The 18,537-nt window shown below is 40.6% G+C and overlaps 1 protein-coding gene across 1 annotated transcript; it reads left to right on the top strand.

The window, feature by feature from the left end:
* Nucleotides 1-173: 173 nt before the first annotated feature.
* On the top strand, nt 174-18,074 carry TNFRSF1B (TNF receptor superfamily member 1B). The gene is made up of 10 exons (XM_063354064.1): nt 174-236; nt 7,857-7,959; nt 10,097-10,225; nt 11,380-11,529; nt 12,462-12,555; nt 12,638-12,831; nt 13,603-13,677; nt 14,642-14,679; nt 15,146-15,416; nt 15,956-18,074. The coding sequence occupies exons 1-10, from the start codon at nt 183-185 to the stop codon at nt 16,252-16,254; spliced, it is 1,407 nt and encodes a 468-aa protein (XP_063210134.1). The 5' UTR covers nt 174-182; the 3' UTR covers nt 16,255-18,074.
* The last annotated feature ends 463 nt before the right edge of the window (nt 18,075-18,537 follow it).

Genomic DNA, 18,537 nt, shown 5'->3' with positions numbered 1-18,537 from the left:
TAACATCAGGCCCGCAGGCACCGCCGCTGCCCGACCTGGGGAAGGGCGGCGGGGCTGACAGGTCCCGCAGCTCCGCGCCGCCCCGGCGCGGTCCCACCCGCGGGGCGGGTCCCCCCGCCGGGCCCGGCCGCCGCCAGCCCCGCCCCGCCCCGCGCCCGCCGCCGGCCGCACTCTGCAGCGGGATGGGGCCGCGCTGGGCGCTCCTCGCCGCGCTCCTGCAGGCGGCGGGCGGCCGGGTGAGTGCGGAGGGGCCGCGGGGCGGCGGGGGGCGGCTTCTACCGTGGTCGCGGAGGCAGCGCGGGAGCGCAGCCGGTGCCGTGCAAGGTGCAATGCCAGCGGGCATGGGCTCGCCGGTATGCTTGAAGGAGTAACGCAAGCGGGCATCCTTCCATTGCTGCGCTTGCAGTCCCTTGAGTTGTCTCTCTCTGCTTGTACTGATCTCTGCAGGAGCCTCAAGTCCCACTCCTAGACTTTTTTAAAGCTCTTCCTGCTCCCTTTGGCTCTGCCGTTATTTCCTGGCTTCCCAACGCAATGACTAATCGTTTGATTTTTCAGGCTTGTTTGAATATTTGCAAAAACTGTGAGCGTCCTGGCAAGCGCAGAGTGTAAATCTCTACGTATTTTACACCATTGTTTAAACAGGAAGAGCTTGTTGTGCTCTATTGGATCCCTAAAACTATTCCCTATTTACATAGAAAAGCCCTTTAATTTACTAAGACCTGATGTGATGCAGCTGTGACTGTTGGCTTTTATATCCGGCTGTACCAATATTTGGCAATGAATGCTTTTAACTGTTTAAACCGAAGAGCTTGATGGGATCTGTTTGACTTCGGTTTTTTTATGCTGTACTGGTATATTTTTTGTATATACATTTTTCTGTCTGATTTTAAGATGCCCTGGATTGTGAAGATAAATATGGAAATGCTGCTGAGATGTCCAGGTCATTGCTTTTTCATGGGATGTGGATATTATTTACATGTTTATTTAATCATATTAATTTAGCCTTGATAAGACAAAGGTTCAGTGAAACCAAATGAGGATGTCAGAATGCATATTGAAGCCGAAATTCAACAACGCTCTTTTAAGGAGTACTGGGTGCTGTAGTGGGTTGATAATATATTAAATTAATTCTTTTAACTGCTTCTCACTCATTTTGAATTCAGCCCTGTTTTGTAAGGTGATAGCACTTTGAACCTGATTCACTGAACACCTTGGAGTGGGTAGGGGAAAGCAGGTGAAGAAGGGAGAGTCTCAGAATTGTAGCAGACCTTATCACCAAAACTTAGGTGTAAAGTTTTGTCATGCTTCTTGCTGAACAAAGGGCATTGATTTGAAAGGAATTAACTCTCCTCTCACCCTAAACATGGCCTAAACATAATGACGGAAATCACAAAGGAAACTTTCAGCATCACTTTTTGCATTGTGACAAACCAAAGAAAAGCCCATATATACATCAGAAAAACAAAACCAGTAGTTTTAGAAATACCATGTCTGCTACAGAGCTGAAAAAAATCTACCTGTTACATCTATTTTAAAAAGTGATCAGGTAAAGAAAACATTTTATTTTTGAGGGAGGGAAACTGGCAAAGCAATAGTTCTTAAGTGACGCTATTTCTTGTTTTTTCTTATTCAGCTGAAATTATCTGAAAGCTTCTAGCCTCAGTCGCTGTGTTACTCACAGGAACTGAACATAAGTTTTGCCATTTTGAACAACGCAGTCACCAGATATTTTTAATGGAAACTTTCTCAACAGCCCTAAACCTGAATAACTGTCCTTTGCGAAGCAGCGCAGTGTGCTCTGCAGTGTAGTTGCTGATGTGTGCGGAGAAGGTCATCCTCTGGATGCTGCTGGTACAGGGAAGGTGTGTTGGTAATCACACACATCCTCTGGACTGCAAAAGGATGAGCATAAAGGAGATCTTGTGGAAAAAATCCTGAAATAAAACTGAGTGGACTGCTCAGATGTCCCTGCCTTTTTATGGTCAGAGCTAGGATGGCTGAGGGTGACCTGCAGCTTTGCTGTTGTCCATATCCACACTTGTGGTTGTTGCATCAAAGTTCACGAAGACCGAAAGTCTTAACAGAGCATTGTAAAAGCCACCTGTGATACAAGCAACAGCATCCCAAGAAAATAATTTGTTTCAAAATAATAGAAGAATTCCAGCCCTGACATTTGGCCTAGATAGAAGACAGTTATCCCCTCTGGCAGTGTTTGTGGCTGGTACACCTGGGGCATCTTGGGATGGTTCTTCATCTGCCATCTCTACGCTTAGGGCTCACAGAGCTTCTCCTTCCCTGCTCTGCTTTCAATATTGGTTATCACCCTGTCTCCCGTAGGTGCATCTTCTAGGATGTCTCCACGTGAGGTCAAACCAAATGTGGCCAATCCTGACTTGCTGATCCTTTCTAGGGAACTTGCTCATCACCTGCCCTTCTCTGATACGGGATGAGCATAGAACCTGTCTTCCTGCCTCTCAAGCCTGCGCTCCGTTTTTCCTCTTGCTTTCATCCCTAGTTTGCCTGAGTATCTTCGCTTTCCACAGGGAAACTGTAGATCTTAAGGCTTATCAGCCTGATGAGTACATACAGTACTGATGAGTACATCAGCCTGATGAGTACTTACCATAACAGTGCCTGTTACTGTAAGCATCAGACCTTGATTTAGTGGAGAATATCTTTTATTAGGGCAACGTTTGGGAAAACAGACCAACTTTCAGATACATAAGCCTGAAGTTTTGAAACGGAAGGGCTGGTATTCCTGAAAATGTGTATGTTTTTTCTAAATACATATGTAATAAAATATGCTATGTCTTCCTACAAACTTTGACTTGCTTCTATAACTTTTGCATGTTGTGAATAGCTTCCATATTCTATACAGCCTCCTGCCATCTCATTCTGAGAAAATGGTTTCACATTACGGTGGTGAGTGGCAATGGAGTAGAATCCCTAACAGTAAGCAAAAAGACACTGTTTTCTCACAGAGAGGGAATGTGGAGTTGTAAATCTGTTTGCCTGTGGCTACGCAAGGACTTCTGCTTTACAGCAGTAAAGTACAATATAGGATGGGAGAACAACTCACATAACAGACCCGTAATCTTCAAGAGATATTTGCAGGAAAGCAGCTTTATAAGAAGCTTTATGGTTTGAGTATAGTGGGTACAGCCTGATACAACTCCAACTGATTTTGGTGGGACTTGCTGTTATTTGATAACTAATCCTCAACAGAATTATTTTTGTAAAATGACCAGTTTAAATATTTTAAACAGAATTCTGTTTTTTCCTGTCTTCAGCAGGTTTGTAGCTCAGCAAACGGTATCTCTACCTCAAGTCCTTTCCATAGCAACAGATTTTTGCGTCAGAGTCCTTGGTGACTTCATTGTGGTTTCATATGCGTAAAGAACTTTATATGCCAGATGTAGTTCCTGTTCAGACTCCTTTGTTTGACAGCTTGAGTTTGAAGAAGGCAACTGTATGAAAAGGAGACCAATAAAAATGTAGACATGTGAGTTAGAATTAAAATATATGCTTAAATATCTTTGTTAAAATGGCCTCCTTGAGTAAAAACGAGTGTTACGTGAAGGGATTAATATACTCTTATTCATGTGATGTATTAGCATGTTTTATGTCTATTATTGCAGTTACTTAAATTTAATTACACATAAAGTCCAAGAACACAGGAACAAACTGTAAGGCAGAAATTGAAGGAAATGATGTTTATTATAATTAATATTTAGCACATAGGGAACGCATGACATTGTGACGTGCTGTGAGTAGCTGAGACCTGCACTTCCTCACCAGTAGGTAGAGCCAGGTTGGTCTGTTGGATCCAAGCCCTTGTAATTTGAAGGAAGTCTGACTCCAAATCTTGTTTTGTAGTTCATGACTACAAAACTCAGCTCTGGTACAGACGTGAGGGTCTCTGTTGGGGCTGGCCTCCGTACAACTGCGGGGGGGACAGCCTTTCCCTTCACTAGCGCTGTTCCACCCAGCACAGGTACAGCTGCCAGCCTGAAATCATGAGATGCTGGTGTGTCCTCCGCTGGTTTGATCTTCCATTGGGTAGGATATAGGGAATCCTGGAAGCAGTTGCGCTTCTGCATATGTATTTAGAAGCATCCGTACTAACCTCTCTGTTGGTACGGAGGCTGCTGTTAGCCCACGTCTCTCCAGTGACGCATTAAGTCACCTTTCTGCTGGGAGTCTGTGGTGCAGCTGGGAAAATGATTCAAACAATGCAGGGACTCTGGAGAAAGAGTCGAGTCACTGACTTTTTCTGTGTAACTTCTTAGTTATTGCTTAACACAAAGGCATTGCAAAAATCTCCCTAGTGACTTGTGTAGTCAAAGGCAAGCATAGTTTACCCATTTCTGTGCCAAAATATATTGCTCAATTTGACTGATGCGCATAGAGCTAGACTAAATTTCATGTTTAATAATGTTTGTGCCTCTGCTGCAACACAAATGAGGTATTTTACTACTACTTGTACCTGATAAATTAAATGAAGTCTTCTGAAGTCTTCATTTTGTTCACGTAAATATCTTAAAAGTCTGCTGCCGTTAGGCACTACCACCTAAAGTGAGAAGTTCTAAGGATATAACACAAAAGATGCAGCATCAGCTTAGTTTTCCTTCAGGCAATCTGCTTGCAGAACACTGAATCACAGTAAAAACAGAAGACAAAGTAAGAGATACAAACAGTAACAAAATGTAAAGTTTGTGGAATAGAATCTGGCCCCTGCTCATCAGTCTTTCAGCCTGGAGTAGCCAATGGATCTGGATGCCAGATACAAATATTGTTCTGCCTCAGACCTTAAAATTGGTGAGAGGGCTGGAAAAAGTGGGGTCATCTTGTAGCCAAGAAATCCAGGAGAGCTTTATACCTGGTAAGATGCCTACACTTCCACTGACAGAGTAGGAGATTTGACTGCTGGCCTTAACAGCTTTGATTCAACTAGTTTACACTGGAAGTAACTACTGAAATTTATGGCATCCTTCCAGTGCAAACAAAGCTGAGCTCATGTGTGTATATAAATTGTATCTAAGTGAGTTACAAGTCCCGTTTAGTTTCCCATAATGTTCTTTGAGGACAGTTGGTAAGAAATCGGTAATTGTATGTCATTGAGAGCCACAGCTCATCAGATAAAATTTCAGGGAGATTGTATCAGACAGTAGACGTATCCTTTCAAGCACAACTTAAGAGAAATAGAAGTGAACCCATCAACCAACAGGTTTTCCTGTGTCTTGAACTGGCAGGGCGCTCTGTACGACAGACAATGCAGAGGATGAGATAAGAATGTTTTTTGCCAGGAAGCCTCACCAGCAGGATAATTTGTGATGTGGTTTATTGTATTTCTTCCTTTTTTTTCCCCGTGTCTGCTCTTGCAGTGAAGTTTTATGTTTTAAAAAGACTCTCAAGTGCTTCTTTTAATGAAGCTGATCATAGCTACAAAAATGTGAGGATAGCACTTAATCTTTCTTCTTTTAATAAACAAGAAAGTAACTTAAACAAAAAAAGCTTTTGAAAGCAGAGCCCTTTACTTCTCCTGCATCGGATTTTACTGTCAGCTCACATTTGCAAATGGTATGCTTTATTGTTGCCCATCCTACCAGAGTATAATACTAAGTCCAGCATTAACAGTTATTACTGAACCTAGAAGGTACTGAAAAGCCTTGGGTTTTTTTTTTAATTATTATGGTTATTATTCTCATTAATAATGATGAAACTGATAAAGTTGAAGCCAGCCTCCTGGTCTTGCTTCAAAGTCTTCAATCCTTGTGCAAGCCCCCTTAAAATAAGGCTTCTTAACTAGAAAGCAAAAATGGGTGCCAAAGTAGATTTTGGAGATGTTTGAGGCTGCAGCATGGTTCCTCCAAAACTGCCTTTCTTCTCATCAAAAAACAAAGAGCAGAATTTGAAAAATGCAGCTTGTGTTCAGCGTCCATTTCTTACTTCACCCGCTCTAGTGTTTAAGAAGGAGAATGATTTATTTTATTTTTTTCGTCATTTTCCCCCACCCTGACACAGTTTCTAGCCTGTTAAAAGCATCTTAACAAGTTTGTTCTTCCGTTTGAAACCTGACTCTTTCTCGTTGATCTGGCTGGGAGAAAACGGGGCTGGTATTGGTGGAACCCATCCCCAGTCTCCCTGGTTTTGAGTCTTTAACTCAACTGACTGCCCAGAAGAGATCAGAGTTGTCCTGATGTCTGGTCAGTGCTACCAGCTTTCCCAGCATTTCAAATAAAAGTGGCGAAAGTTCTACTTAAATAGTTTGCTTTCCTTTTGTTCTTTTCTGGAATGAACGTTGAAACTCAAGAAGGCCTTTCGCTGCCTTCACATTCTCAGGAAAGGTTCTTTTTGACACTGACCATTGAGTAGGTGGGTGAAATCCTGTTTCTGATACACGGCTAGATAAGAGGTAAAATATTTCAACAAGCTGCATAAGAAAATGTTGGGTTCCCTTTAAGTAAGTGGTGAGAGTGGGAAGCGTTAGGCTACTTTGTCAGTAATGTGAAGACACAATAGATAATCAACATATTTTTTCAGTAAGGAGGAAGGATATTTTCATTACCGGCCTCCAAAGAGCTTGTTCCTGTTTTGATTTCTCTTTTTAATAATACTTTTAAAGTACTTCTCTAAATGCGTGTAGATTATATATGGAGCAATCTCTTCAGACTGCAGAAAATTGAGCAGTGTCACGTACTTTTTGAACAGCATCTTTCTGATCTAGCAGGAAACTCCTACGCTTGTACTACCTAACGTTAGCCTTTTTCTTCAGAGTGAGTATATTTTTCCCTTTGAAAACAGATGACAGGTCTTCAAATATTTTGACACTTGTTCATTGAAGTCACTGATCTGTGTTGGTTGGTGTGAGCTGAAAATTAGGCACTCTATTTCACGACTGTTTCTTATGCATTTAACCTGCCACGTGAGGTAGGTTTTTTATTTTTATTTAAGTCTTGCAGCCACTTGCTCCTTTTCAGAAGCAGCAGTGCACTTTCTGGAGACATCGTTTTCAAAACATCAAGACGTTTCTCATTCAGAAAGGAATCACAAACTGTCTGGAATGATAAAGGCCTTTTTTTCCTTTCCTGTGGTGAGACAGTTCTATAGTGCCTGTTCCTCGACTGAAGGGATGGGTTATCTTGCCTGGATGTTGCATGGGTGTAACTCAGGGCATAATGAACGTAAGCGCAATAGAGAATTGGACACAGTGTCCTGTGTCCTTTGCACCCGCTGGTGAAAACAGAAAGATTCCTTCAGGCGTTGCAATAGTGCTAGACCCACAGCTCCCTCTTCCACCGGCCTGAGGGAATTAATGAGTAGCAAAGTCAATCTTCTAGTTTTTAGGTAGGGCTCTAAATCTGTATAGGGAGTAGACTTACTAAGTAAGAAGGTATCATTTTAACATAGCCACTTTGCAGAAAATGCTTTTCCCTGCAAACCCACAGGTAAGAATTTAGGTTTCACTGATGTTTTGTCAAAGGTTGAATCATGGCAACTGAGAATCGGTACTTAGCCCTTTGGTGTAGGGGACGCAGTAGGGACCAGGTGTGATGCTAATCCCATAGTTCCATTGCATTCTTTTGAATATAAAACCTGGAGAAATCACTTTGTTCATTGTGACAGATCTCTGAAAAACAGAGGAACCTCTAAGTGGTCTCAAGTAGTTTATAAGCTGTGCATTCTCCTTCAGCTTTTTGGCATCTGCTGCTTTCTGTTTCATCAGGCCTACATCAGTATCTTGGAAAGGAAGGTGGTTTTAACGGCACGGATCTTTAAGTGTTTGTCTCTTTTGAATCTCTACTCTAGCCTCAGAATGGACTTATGACTCATGATTTTCCTTTAATTTCTTCTAGGAATATGCACTGCCTTATACGCCACAGGTTGCACAATGCAAAGATCCCAGCACTGAATTCTATGAAGAAGAACTTAATAAATGTTGCAGCAAGTGCCCTCCAGGTAGGTTATAATTCAAACTATTACTTTACACAGCCAAATTCAATCGATTTTCAGATGACCATAGTACGTTTATAGATCTGAAGAGCATTGGATTTTTGCTGTCGTAATGCGCTCCTAGCTGAACAACAATAAAGTGCTGTGACCATAAAAATATCTGCAAAAGAGACACACCGTCCGTCAGAATTGGGATTCTGTTACGAGGGGTTATCGGGTGGTAGGCTGCTGAGCTCGTGTAAGCGCAGCTTGGCATGGTGTTTCGATTAAAGTATTTTTAAGTCAACATTTAGCCAGGGAGCAACAGCTCACTAATGGAATTCCAAAAATTAGACAGTGTGTCAGACCCAAGCCTGCTAATAACACATATATTGTAAAACAGAGCATGAGGTAGAGCTTAGTTTCTGTACTTTGATGATATCACATATATAAGGGGCTTTCCATTGCACAGGTTAATCTATAATTGCTCATTAAAGGAGTTTTATTGTCTTTTACTGTAAGTGAGCCACTGCAGACCACTGTCAGAGACTGGGTACAAGACTACAGAAACTGTCTGCTTTGAGGTGTCATGTCTTACACAGTGATAATTATTAGTGAGCTTTTGTGAGCAAAAGTGGGTGACTGCAGAAAGGTGGGTGTGTGGGTTTGGGGGTTTTTTTGGAGTAGTAATGCCGTTTGGGTATTCTAATAATAGAGGTTTTGCAATAAGTTGTCATTATATTATTACATTAGACGCAGCAAAAAACTGCCTATTTGTCTCATTCCGTGCTGAGCAAACAAAATTTGTCTCCATAAATGCTGAGTTCCTGTCAGAGAGATCCGGAAGTTGAAGCAGGAAATCAATATATGCTGAAGCAGCCACAGTTGCTTGAATTAACCGAAAATGTCTAGATAGATCTGTCAAGCTTCCTTTGTTAAAAACACAGCGGATGAAAGGTGATAATTCATAGGTAAAACCTTTTTCTGTTGTGGTATGTACTGCTCAGTCTTTTTCTCCTTATTTTTAATTTTTCAGCATAACGAATTCTGGGCAACAAGTTGTAGGAAGACTAAAATCTTTATTTTTTGTTATTATAAATTTGAAATTTTTTACCACCATTTATCAAAAATTGAAGCCTAAATCATTAGCAGGATGTAGGAGGCAGAAGTAAGTACACGGAAAGACAAAGTATTTGGAAATAATTCCTATGCCTCACCTCCAGAGCCCCTTCTTTCAGAGAACAGAGATTCTCCAAAGAGCTTCAAAGGCTCTCTCAGTGTTACTCCTGCTTTCTGAGTGTATTTTCCAGGGTATTTCTGTACAGGATATGAGACATTGACTGTTATCTTCTTCCTCTGTTCAAGCAAGGGGGAAATGGCAAATTAGATGTTTTCCTTTCTCCAAAATGGATGTGTTGGAGCTCATATGTATTTATTCCCCTCACTGCACTGGACTCTGTTGTTAGTGAGAAGCATTGCAGAAACTACCTTTGGTAGCTTTTGATTTTGTCTGGAATGCCACTAGCTTCAGAAACTCATTGCTTTGAGCTGTTAGGGCTGGGTGACGATGTTAGGGCTGGCTGAAGAGGTGAAGGAAAAAGAGTGAGCTCGTGTCCCTTCAGTAGCGACAAGTGGTGAAGTTCTAATTCAGGTCTGTTTGTGGTAATACAGTATTATGCTTTCTTCACGTGCTGCTTGTAAAGCTAGAAAGGGCCTCACCCAGACACATCATGCCTGACTTTCAACATGAAACACCATCTCGTGTTTCACCACAAAGCAGCGTCTAGGAGGATAAAAAGTTTGTTCTGTGTACTCTGGTAGCTGCACCTAGGTATATGCTGAGTGGTTTTGCTCAGGACTGAGGCCACCTTGTTTTGAACATGTCTGGAATTCACTGAACTGAATGTAGGAGAAGAGGTCAAACATGAATAACATAAAAGAAATCGGAGTTTCCCTGTACATACATGTATTCCTCCTTTAAATCAATACTTGTTTGGTATACGTTACCAATCTGATAGTGGCACCGAAGGGAAGAGGTTTCTATAGCTAAGAATGAAACTTACCATAAACAATACCTAGCGATGTTTTTCAATAGATGCGTCCTCTGTTTTTTGGGTTTGTTAGTTTGTTTTGGTTTTGTTTGTTGGTTGTTTTTTTAAAATAGGTCAATATAAGACACAGAGCTGCAGTCACAGTGTGGACACAAAGTGCAGTCCCTGTAGCCCTAACACGTATACAGCAATCTGGAATCGGTCTCCTCAGTGCTTTGCCTGCTCACCACCCTGCAGGAAAGGTAGGCTTGAGTAGTTAAAGGGGCATACGTGACTTTAACAGCCTGCGCAATGAGTGGGCTTGGTTTAACCTTGTCTTTTCTCCTAGGGGAACCAGGAGGTTTTGTCTATCGCTTGTATAGTCCCATTCTCATGCTTTTGGTACTCGTAAGATTTGGGGAAAAGAATCAGGGAAATGTCTTGCAGGGGGCCCTGCCCCCCCCCCCCCCCCTTTTTTTTAAGTCCTAAAAATGTGACACCAATCTTATATTCTTGGAAACTAAGGCACTGCGTCACTAAAATAGGTACAAATGTCATCAGTAGAATAACCCTGCTTATACTCTCCAGGCAAGGGAGCTTGAGACCCGACTTGCACAGGGGTAAATGGATAATTATATTTCCAGCATCCAGTCATTTCTCGGTTTGTCTGTGGAACTGACAACAGCAAACACCAGTTGTGATATTCCTATTTATTTTTAATTTCTTTTGCAAAGCAGCATAGTCAGTGCGAGCATGCTGGTTCAGTTCATTAAAGCCGCTTAACAGTATACAAAGTAGTACGTTGTACCCACATCCGTACGTCAGCCTAATAGATCAGGTGCATTAACAAATTCAGTCACACTGTTGCCCATCGTTTCTAATGGAAACCTGTATAGAAAATTATCAGCTTGACTCACTGGCAAGTAAGTTTTAAGGATAGAGTCGAAGTTGTTCAAAGGACCTTTGGTCTCATCCAAATAGATAATCCTACAAAGCTTGTTAATTACAGTATGAAAATGTCTGTAGTAAGGTCTCTGATTACTTTCAGTACAGTTGCATGATCTGTGTAGGCTACAGACCTTAGTATGGCCCCCACAGACTGCAGGGATGAGCACAGGTAACACAAACGTGCATGTTTATGGTTACAATACGATACAACGCAACTGCAGGTACAGAGTTTCAAGAGTGAATTCTACAGATGCAAACTTCTTTCCTAGAGAGAAGAAGGAAATTCTTCTGAAAATGTAGATGTTAGAGCATATAACATATTTGTTTTATCATGGTATGCCAGCCAGAAGCTGCAAAATGGTCTTCAGATTGTGGTATGTGAAAATCACTTCACATTCACTTGAAACATTCCAGGCTGTGATTTTGAATGTTTATAATGACATATTGCTTTATTCTTGTTTTAAAACAGGATTTGTGCAGAATCAAACGTGTACTGAATCACAGGACAGAATCTGTAGCTGCCCACCCAATGAGTACTGCATTTCAAAATTATTCGAGAACTGCAAAATATGTAAAGTGCATAAAAAATGTGGAAAAGGTTATCGAGTTTCCAGAAGAGGTAATTTAATTCTGAACACTCTACACACAAAAGAGTTTTACTGTATGAAGAGGGTTATTTTTTGAATTTAATAGTCCATAAATATTTCTGAATCTGCCTCCAACTCAGTAAATTACAGGAATATTGTCTTTTAATTCCCTACAGTTATGCATTTAGTGCAACCATTATCTTAGCAAGTAGGCAGTAACTAGAGCAATAGTACTCGCAAGAGGCATATCCAATAGGACAACATTTTGCAATCTGTTACTACCCTACATCATAATGTTCCCCAATCCAACTTAATCTTCCTGTGTTTCGCTCTACCATGTGCTTTCTTCCATACAAGTGACTCAGATTCAAGACCACTTAATTCCTGCTTAAATCCTTGAAGCAGGACTTCAGGTTGCGTTTTGGTTATGGTAAATAATGGTAAATAAATTCTGCTGTCTTGCGGCATTAATCTGTCTTTATTAATGATGAATTTCACCACTAATGATGATGTATATGCATGTAGTCATATGTAATGATAATGTATTATAATTATGATATGTAATGATAATGTAGCTGTCTTAAGATGATAAATAATATTCAAAGAGGTGGAACACTGAATATTTTTAAGAAATTAAGAATAATTTGAAAAGATACAGAACTCCAACAGACTGGAAGGTGGTCAGCCCGTCGAGGATGGGTGAAAAAACTCAGCTCTGCAGTACCACATTTTAATCTTTTTGGTGGGTTTTTGCAGTATTTGAAAAAGACTGACTATCAAGGGCACCAAACTAAGCCAATTTATGTTTGGGTTGGGTGTTTCCAATTAATCTGTTCTGTGACAGTTAAATACTGTATTTTTTGTACCACCTCTGTATTACCTCCAGGATCTGTACCGCAGACCTTGATTATTCCTTCTTGTTTCTCGCTAGATGACTAACTGGAGTTTTTGTATTTGTTTAAAGGGACAGATAGCACAGATACAGAATGTAAACCTTGTCCTCCTGGCACTTTTTCACATGAGGAATCTTACGATACCAGCTGTGTGCCACATACAGTGTAAGCCGGTGTTCCTGTCTAATAGCAACCTTAACTGTGCACAGGGCCGCTTTCTTTCCTAACTTCTCTTTGTTTCTTGCAGTTGTAAATCAGTGGCTGTTCCTGGAAACAGCATCAATGACACTGTTTGCAGCAACTCAGGAACAGCAGTTCCCACGGTTCTACCTTACACTATTTTGAACCTGCTCCTGACCCAAAACTCGGCTTCTAACAAACCTGAAATAGTAACTCGACCTGTCATTTCAAACTCTGTACCTGACATGTCTCACATCATCGGTGAGCTATTCACTCATTTAAAGTCCTTTTTGTCTGGTAGGAAGCAAGCTTACATTTAGTTCTCAGTTTCTTTCCAAGACCAATTACCTGTACCCAAGCAGAACCTCACAACAGCTGAATTAACTCAACATGACACTGCTTGTAGCGAGTTGCATAATTTACCTGTGCATCTGCGCTACCCCAGTGCATGCTACAGTCCTTGTAATTCTGGAATTATTCCTAAAAAGCCCCAAAGTAGACGATACGAGGCATTTCCTGAGAATCGCTACTATGAAGGAGCTGGTAGAAAGGGTCGTATCTTAGATTCTGGACCGAGGTAAGCTTGACGTTTTAAACCTCCTGGTGAGAGGTCTTGGGAGACTTCTGGCAGCCTTTCCCGAGCAGGAAGCCTTTACAGTGCTCACAACTGAGGGTGTGTTCTCTCCTGTTCACAGCCTATCCAGAAGGCACATATGTTTAGGAGCATTCCGGGCTGCCTGGCCTTGTATTTAACCAACTGTTGCTAGCCTAGAGAGGTATCTTTTGTGACTGAGGCCAAAAGTCTGTCCTCACTTTTCAGGACAGGAAAATTCAGTTTTATGAAGTGGTGAAGACTGAAATGAGACCTTGGTATCCAACAACAGAGGCATTTAATGTGAATGTCAGACACAACTGATACTTGTAAATTTAGCTTTTGTAGCCATGGACAGAAACTACAAAACTACTTCTTTCTAATTAGATCCTTTGTCAGATCAACCTGCTAAATAACTTATCTTTTTTATTTATTTTCAGGATCAGTAGCAGGGCCATTGTTATTGATCCTAATAATAACTATTTTGGGGTGTTGCTTAGTCTCCAAAAAAAAAGGTAAGGTTCATGAAGTGAAAACAAGCAGATCTGTAAATATTGGAAAGTGTGTCACCTTATTTCCTACTACTTTGAGCCTAGTGGTTGACAGACCTTAGTGTCTTCAAAGAAGCCAGTTCTCTTTGAAGATTTTCTCATGGCTGGATATGATGAAGTATCACTAATCTGGAGATTCTTTGGTGTCTAATAATGTATGAGTTTATTTTTTTTCAAGGGGACAAGGCGATGATTTACAGGTTTCTCCCTCACTATCTGGCAACCAAAAGTTTCACGAAACCCTGAGGAGCTTTTGACACCGTTCCTCTGTTACATTGGGGTGAAACTGGCAAAAAGGTTCAAAGGTCAATAGAAGAGAGACTAAGAGAAAACTCATGGAAATGACCTTGATCACATAAGCTTTATTGCTACAGAAAAATAGAATTTAAAAAGTGCTCCAGGAATTCCATGTGTATTTAGAGTAAAAGTATCTTTATTAAATCACATGGGGTGAAATTAATCTCAATACATGAATACGGTGAGGCAAATGTCCCATTCAAATCTCTCGTTTTTCCTCAGATTTAGGTAATTCTCTAAACATAGAGCATCCTAGTGGAGCTGGACAACTATGCAGCAGTTGTGCTCCTACTGGAGCTTGTTAAATATATTGCACATCATCATTTAAATATTAGACATTCTCAAATGTTATCATTAAACAGTCACGACCACAGTTTATTGTCATCAATACCTTTTCTCACTGACACTATACAAGAAAAATTATTAATTCATGCAGAGGGTCCCCTTTGCTTGCTGGTTAAATTTAAGTTGCCTTTACAATATAGCTTTCAACATTTTCAAACAGTGTGTAATAAATGTACATTTGGAGTTTATTCCAGGGGCAGAGGATATCGATCAGGCTAGTTAAGAGAGCAGCTTTTGCGACTGAAACAAATTTGGGTGCTAATCAACTGTCTTTCCTCACTTGCAGCCCTTCTATATTCTCCACCAACTACAGAAGCAGATTCAGTGAGTGTCACTCCTTCCTTTCCATCTTTTCCATTTCTTTAAGTTATATAGAAATCATGCAGTCTTATCTAATGACACGTAGAAGAAAACTGCACAGCAGAAAGACAACTGGAGTGAGAAGGGGGTGTCCCCAAGGCAGAGTATAGGATGTACCTTATGTAACCCACGTAATGTACCAGCCGTGCTTTATGTTAGGCTGTATTGGCAATGAACCACAGGGCTGGTTCAGAAGACCAGATTTTAGAGCCTTTGTTCCCTAGGTAAGCAGTGAAGTACTGTAGGAGCCTTCCGCAGACAGGATCATTTTGTTGAATGCCTGTTCAACAGCTGGGTGAATTTCACTTACAGTCATCACTATGCAAATGGCAGTTATCAGTGGTTTCTTTACCTGCCCAAGTATTCACCAGTACTTTGTTAGTGTTTTTTAAAAAGATTAATGTTTTGCATTTCTCTGCAAATGTTCCAGCCTTTTTCCCCTACAGAAAAGCATTGTGACAAAAAAGTCAGAAATACAGGATCGCAAAACACCAGCAGTTCTGAACAGGAGGAACAGCATCTCTTGGGAACTTCTGGGTCCAGCAGTAGCTCCCTGAATAATCCAACTGGATCTGCAAGAGTCAGTGTAGTAAGTAACAAGAAAAACGATAAGAAAGAAACAGAAGGATTTCACCAGCAGCATTCAGCTGCAGAAGGTTGTAAGCTTCACACTGGAGACAGACACAACTCTGCGAGTTCAGGTAAGAAGGTACCAGAATGATCCAGAACCTCTTGAAATTTGATTATCAACTGTAAGTCTTTTTAGCAGAAGTTTAAATGGCAGGATAAAACATCAGACGCAACTTTTGAAAAGAAAAAGTGTTTGTTTTAAGCCTGAGACAGTAAAGAGAGTGTGCTCAAAATGTTATTTGCAGCGTACAGGATGGGTGTGATGGTAGGCACTTTCCTGTGAGCGGGAGTAAGGGCCAAAGGGAGCATAAAGAAAAGAACATTGTCAAAAGCACCTGAAATGGCAACAGAGGGGTAGGGAGTTGGCTGTGATCCAGGGCTCTGTATTCATTTTTATGGCCTTTTTATTTCTGGAATGAATGCAGATTTCATGGTACACCAAAAAAAACCCTAAAACGTTACAGAACCAATTCCACCAGTTTACCTAAATTAAGTGAAGCCAGAAGATACTTAGTGTCTATTTTAAGTCAAAGAACTGGATAAAGAATCCAACTGTCCTATTGTGGGTTTCACTCTTCCATGTCTAATGTGTTTTCTGTTTATTTGACAGAACATTCTGGTAACGGAGGAACGCAGGTGAATGTGACTTGTATTGTTAAAGTATGTGGTCCAGATTGCAGTTCCCCGTTCCCAGAACAGAGTAGTTCAACTAGCATGGAGTATGGAAACGCTCCCTATTATTCCCCAACAGGGGAAAAAATTCCCCTTTCAAAAGAAGAAAACCCCTTGAAAAAAGAAACTGAAATTCAGATCTCAGTGGAAAACGAGGACAATTTACTTCAAGACTTACTTCCAGAAGAAAAGAAGTTTCCTCTGGGTATTCAAGATGCGGGGATGAAAACTGGTTAAAGGAGCTTACACATCATGTACTGATTGACTGATACAATTCATCAAACAACTCCGTATCTTCTAAAATAAACATTATGTTAAATGTAGCATTCCTACAGAGACTTGAACTTTCGGACAAATACAGACACTGATGCTTTTGAGGTTTTTAATCTCTTTTTGTCAACTTTGAGAGTTGAAGGATAACCTTTGCAGTGTAAAAAAAATTTGAACGCTTTTTCTTTTAAACTGAACAGCCAACTCCTTCCTTTCTTCCGTGATACCCTAGAGAAACCTTTACCAGATTTTAAAAGCAATATTTTTCTAACTTTATGCCATTGATTTTTCTGCTGAGACTTCCTGTGATGGTAATTTGGGTCCAGATTTACCACCTGTCAAGACCATGGGTGTGACCAGCTCTTCTAAGACACTGGAGTTAATTATTGTTCATTTGGTGCTAATGAATTATCCATTTGATCTTAAAACTATTGCGTTCTATTTCCTATCCCATATCTTCATGGACATACTTTCAAACATCCTCATGGATATTTCTTTTATTATTACAGTATGCTTTCGCTCATTATTGGACCAAACTTCTCAAATCAACCTTTAGTATATTGAAGACTGAAATCTTTTATAGGAACTTTTTTTACTAGATTACAACTATTACCTTTAAACAATAGCATTTCATTAGCTGTACATAGTTCATTTTATTTTAGAAAAGAAAATCTCGATTAAATAGTTATCTTGGAGTAGGTAACAAGTTCCTTTTGTCATCTTTGTGTTCTGGCTGATATAATATGGTTCCCTGAATGATTCTGACCTCATTTTTGAGGTTAACCATAATATTAGTGATTATTAGAGAAGATCCATGTGAATATATGTGCCAGACAGCTCACGCCCATTGACCTCAGGGAAAGGCCTCTCTCCCGGTGATTGCAAAGCATAATCTGTAAAAAATGGAATTGACCCAAACCTCAGAACCAGAAAATCCTGTTCTCCTTCACTTCTTAATGCTGAAGATCCAACCACCTCTTACAGAAAATTAGTAGAGGTTCTCCTTGAATCAAGTGGGAGTCTTTTGGTTTTGGAAGTCAATTTTTAGGATCCCATTTTCCATAATTATATTTTACATATGTGACTTAACTGACAATTGTGGCGTCTGCATTCAACCAGAATTTGCAATACAGTGTCTGAATTATATTTGAGTGAAGTCATACAGTAGGCATAACTTTTTTTCTTTTATGCCATAAAAACATACTGTTGGACGAGATGATCGCCGTACTTCCCTTCCAAGTGAACCGTTCTATTCTATTCTACCTCAAGAGAAACTAAACGCAGTAGTTATTTCTGAGGCCTTAGACTGAAAAAGGACATTTTGGAATAGCATTTATTCTACAGCTACAGAAGAGAACCAGATTTTAAAAATACAAATTCTAAACTTCCACAAAAGCTCAGGTTTACTAAAGTTATTTCTGGAACTGAGGACTGGCAAACAGGTCTTTAATTCTACTATGAAGAAACCTTTTACAAGCTGTGTATTAAACTTGCACTTGAAGGTAGTTTTCAGAAAAAGACTTTGTAAATGGGCTTACAAAACTGAAAGATTTAGGCAAGAAAAGGACCTCATTTTATACCGCTCTTTGAATCTCTTGTACTGACGATTTTCATGTCCTGCTTGTATTGGAACCACAGTGAAGCAGCAGTGGAAGATTACTGAGTTTTAAAAACATTAAAAAGGGATGATCTCGTTAACTTACTGGATGTTCAAACTATGGAGCTCTATGACAGAAGGAAAATCCAAGTTTTATGTTGAAATAGGAAAAATGTGCTTGTGGTTGCTTATTAAAAATAAAAAAAAAACCCTGCATTTTTATAATTACCTCTTTTTTATAATTACCATTACTATAAAATGTCTCTTCGCGTTTCCTGACCTCTTCATCAAACAAAATTCTTATTTTTAGAAGGGGTTCTTTCATTCCGTAGGTTAAGCTTCTGCTTTCCAAGCAATTTTATTTCATAATGTTAAAGCCTAATTCTAAGAGGACAGATGCGCTGCGGCCTGCGCTGGGACAGGACGCGAGAGGACCCTCCGCACCGCGCCATGAACCACGCCATAACCTTGACCTCCACCTCGGACGCTTTTGAGAGCCAAAAGACTTTGTTTACTGCCATTTACTCCACGCCGCGGCGGACGTGAGGGGCCGCTCCGGAGGATCCCGCCCCGAGAGACGCTTGGGGCGGCAGCTCGCAGGGGGACCCTGTGCCGGCTCCCGCCGTGCTGGCGGGGCGGTTCGCCGCCCCTCC

This window comes from Chroicocephalus ridibundus, chromosome 16, assembly GCF_963924245.1.
Source record: "Chroicocephalus ridibundus chromosome 16, bChrRid1.1, whole genome shotgun sequence".
NCBI classification, from domain to species: Eukaryota; Metazoa; Chordata; class Aves; order Charadriiformes; family Laridae; genus Chroicocephalus; species Chroicocephalus ridibundus.
Note: the sequence above shows the minus strand (reverse complement) of the source record. Positions and strands in the feature narration are given on the sequence as shown.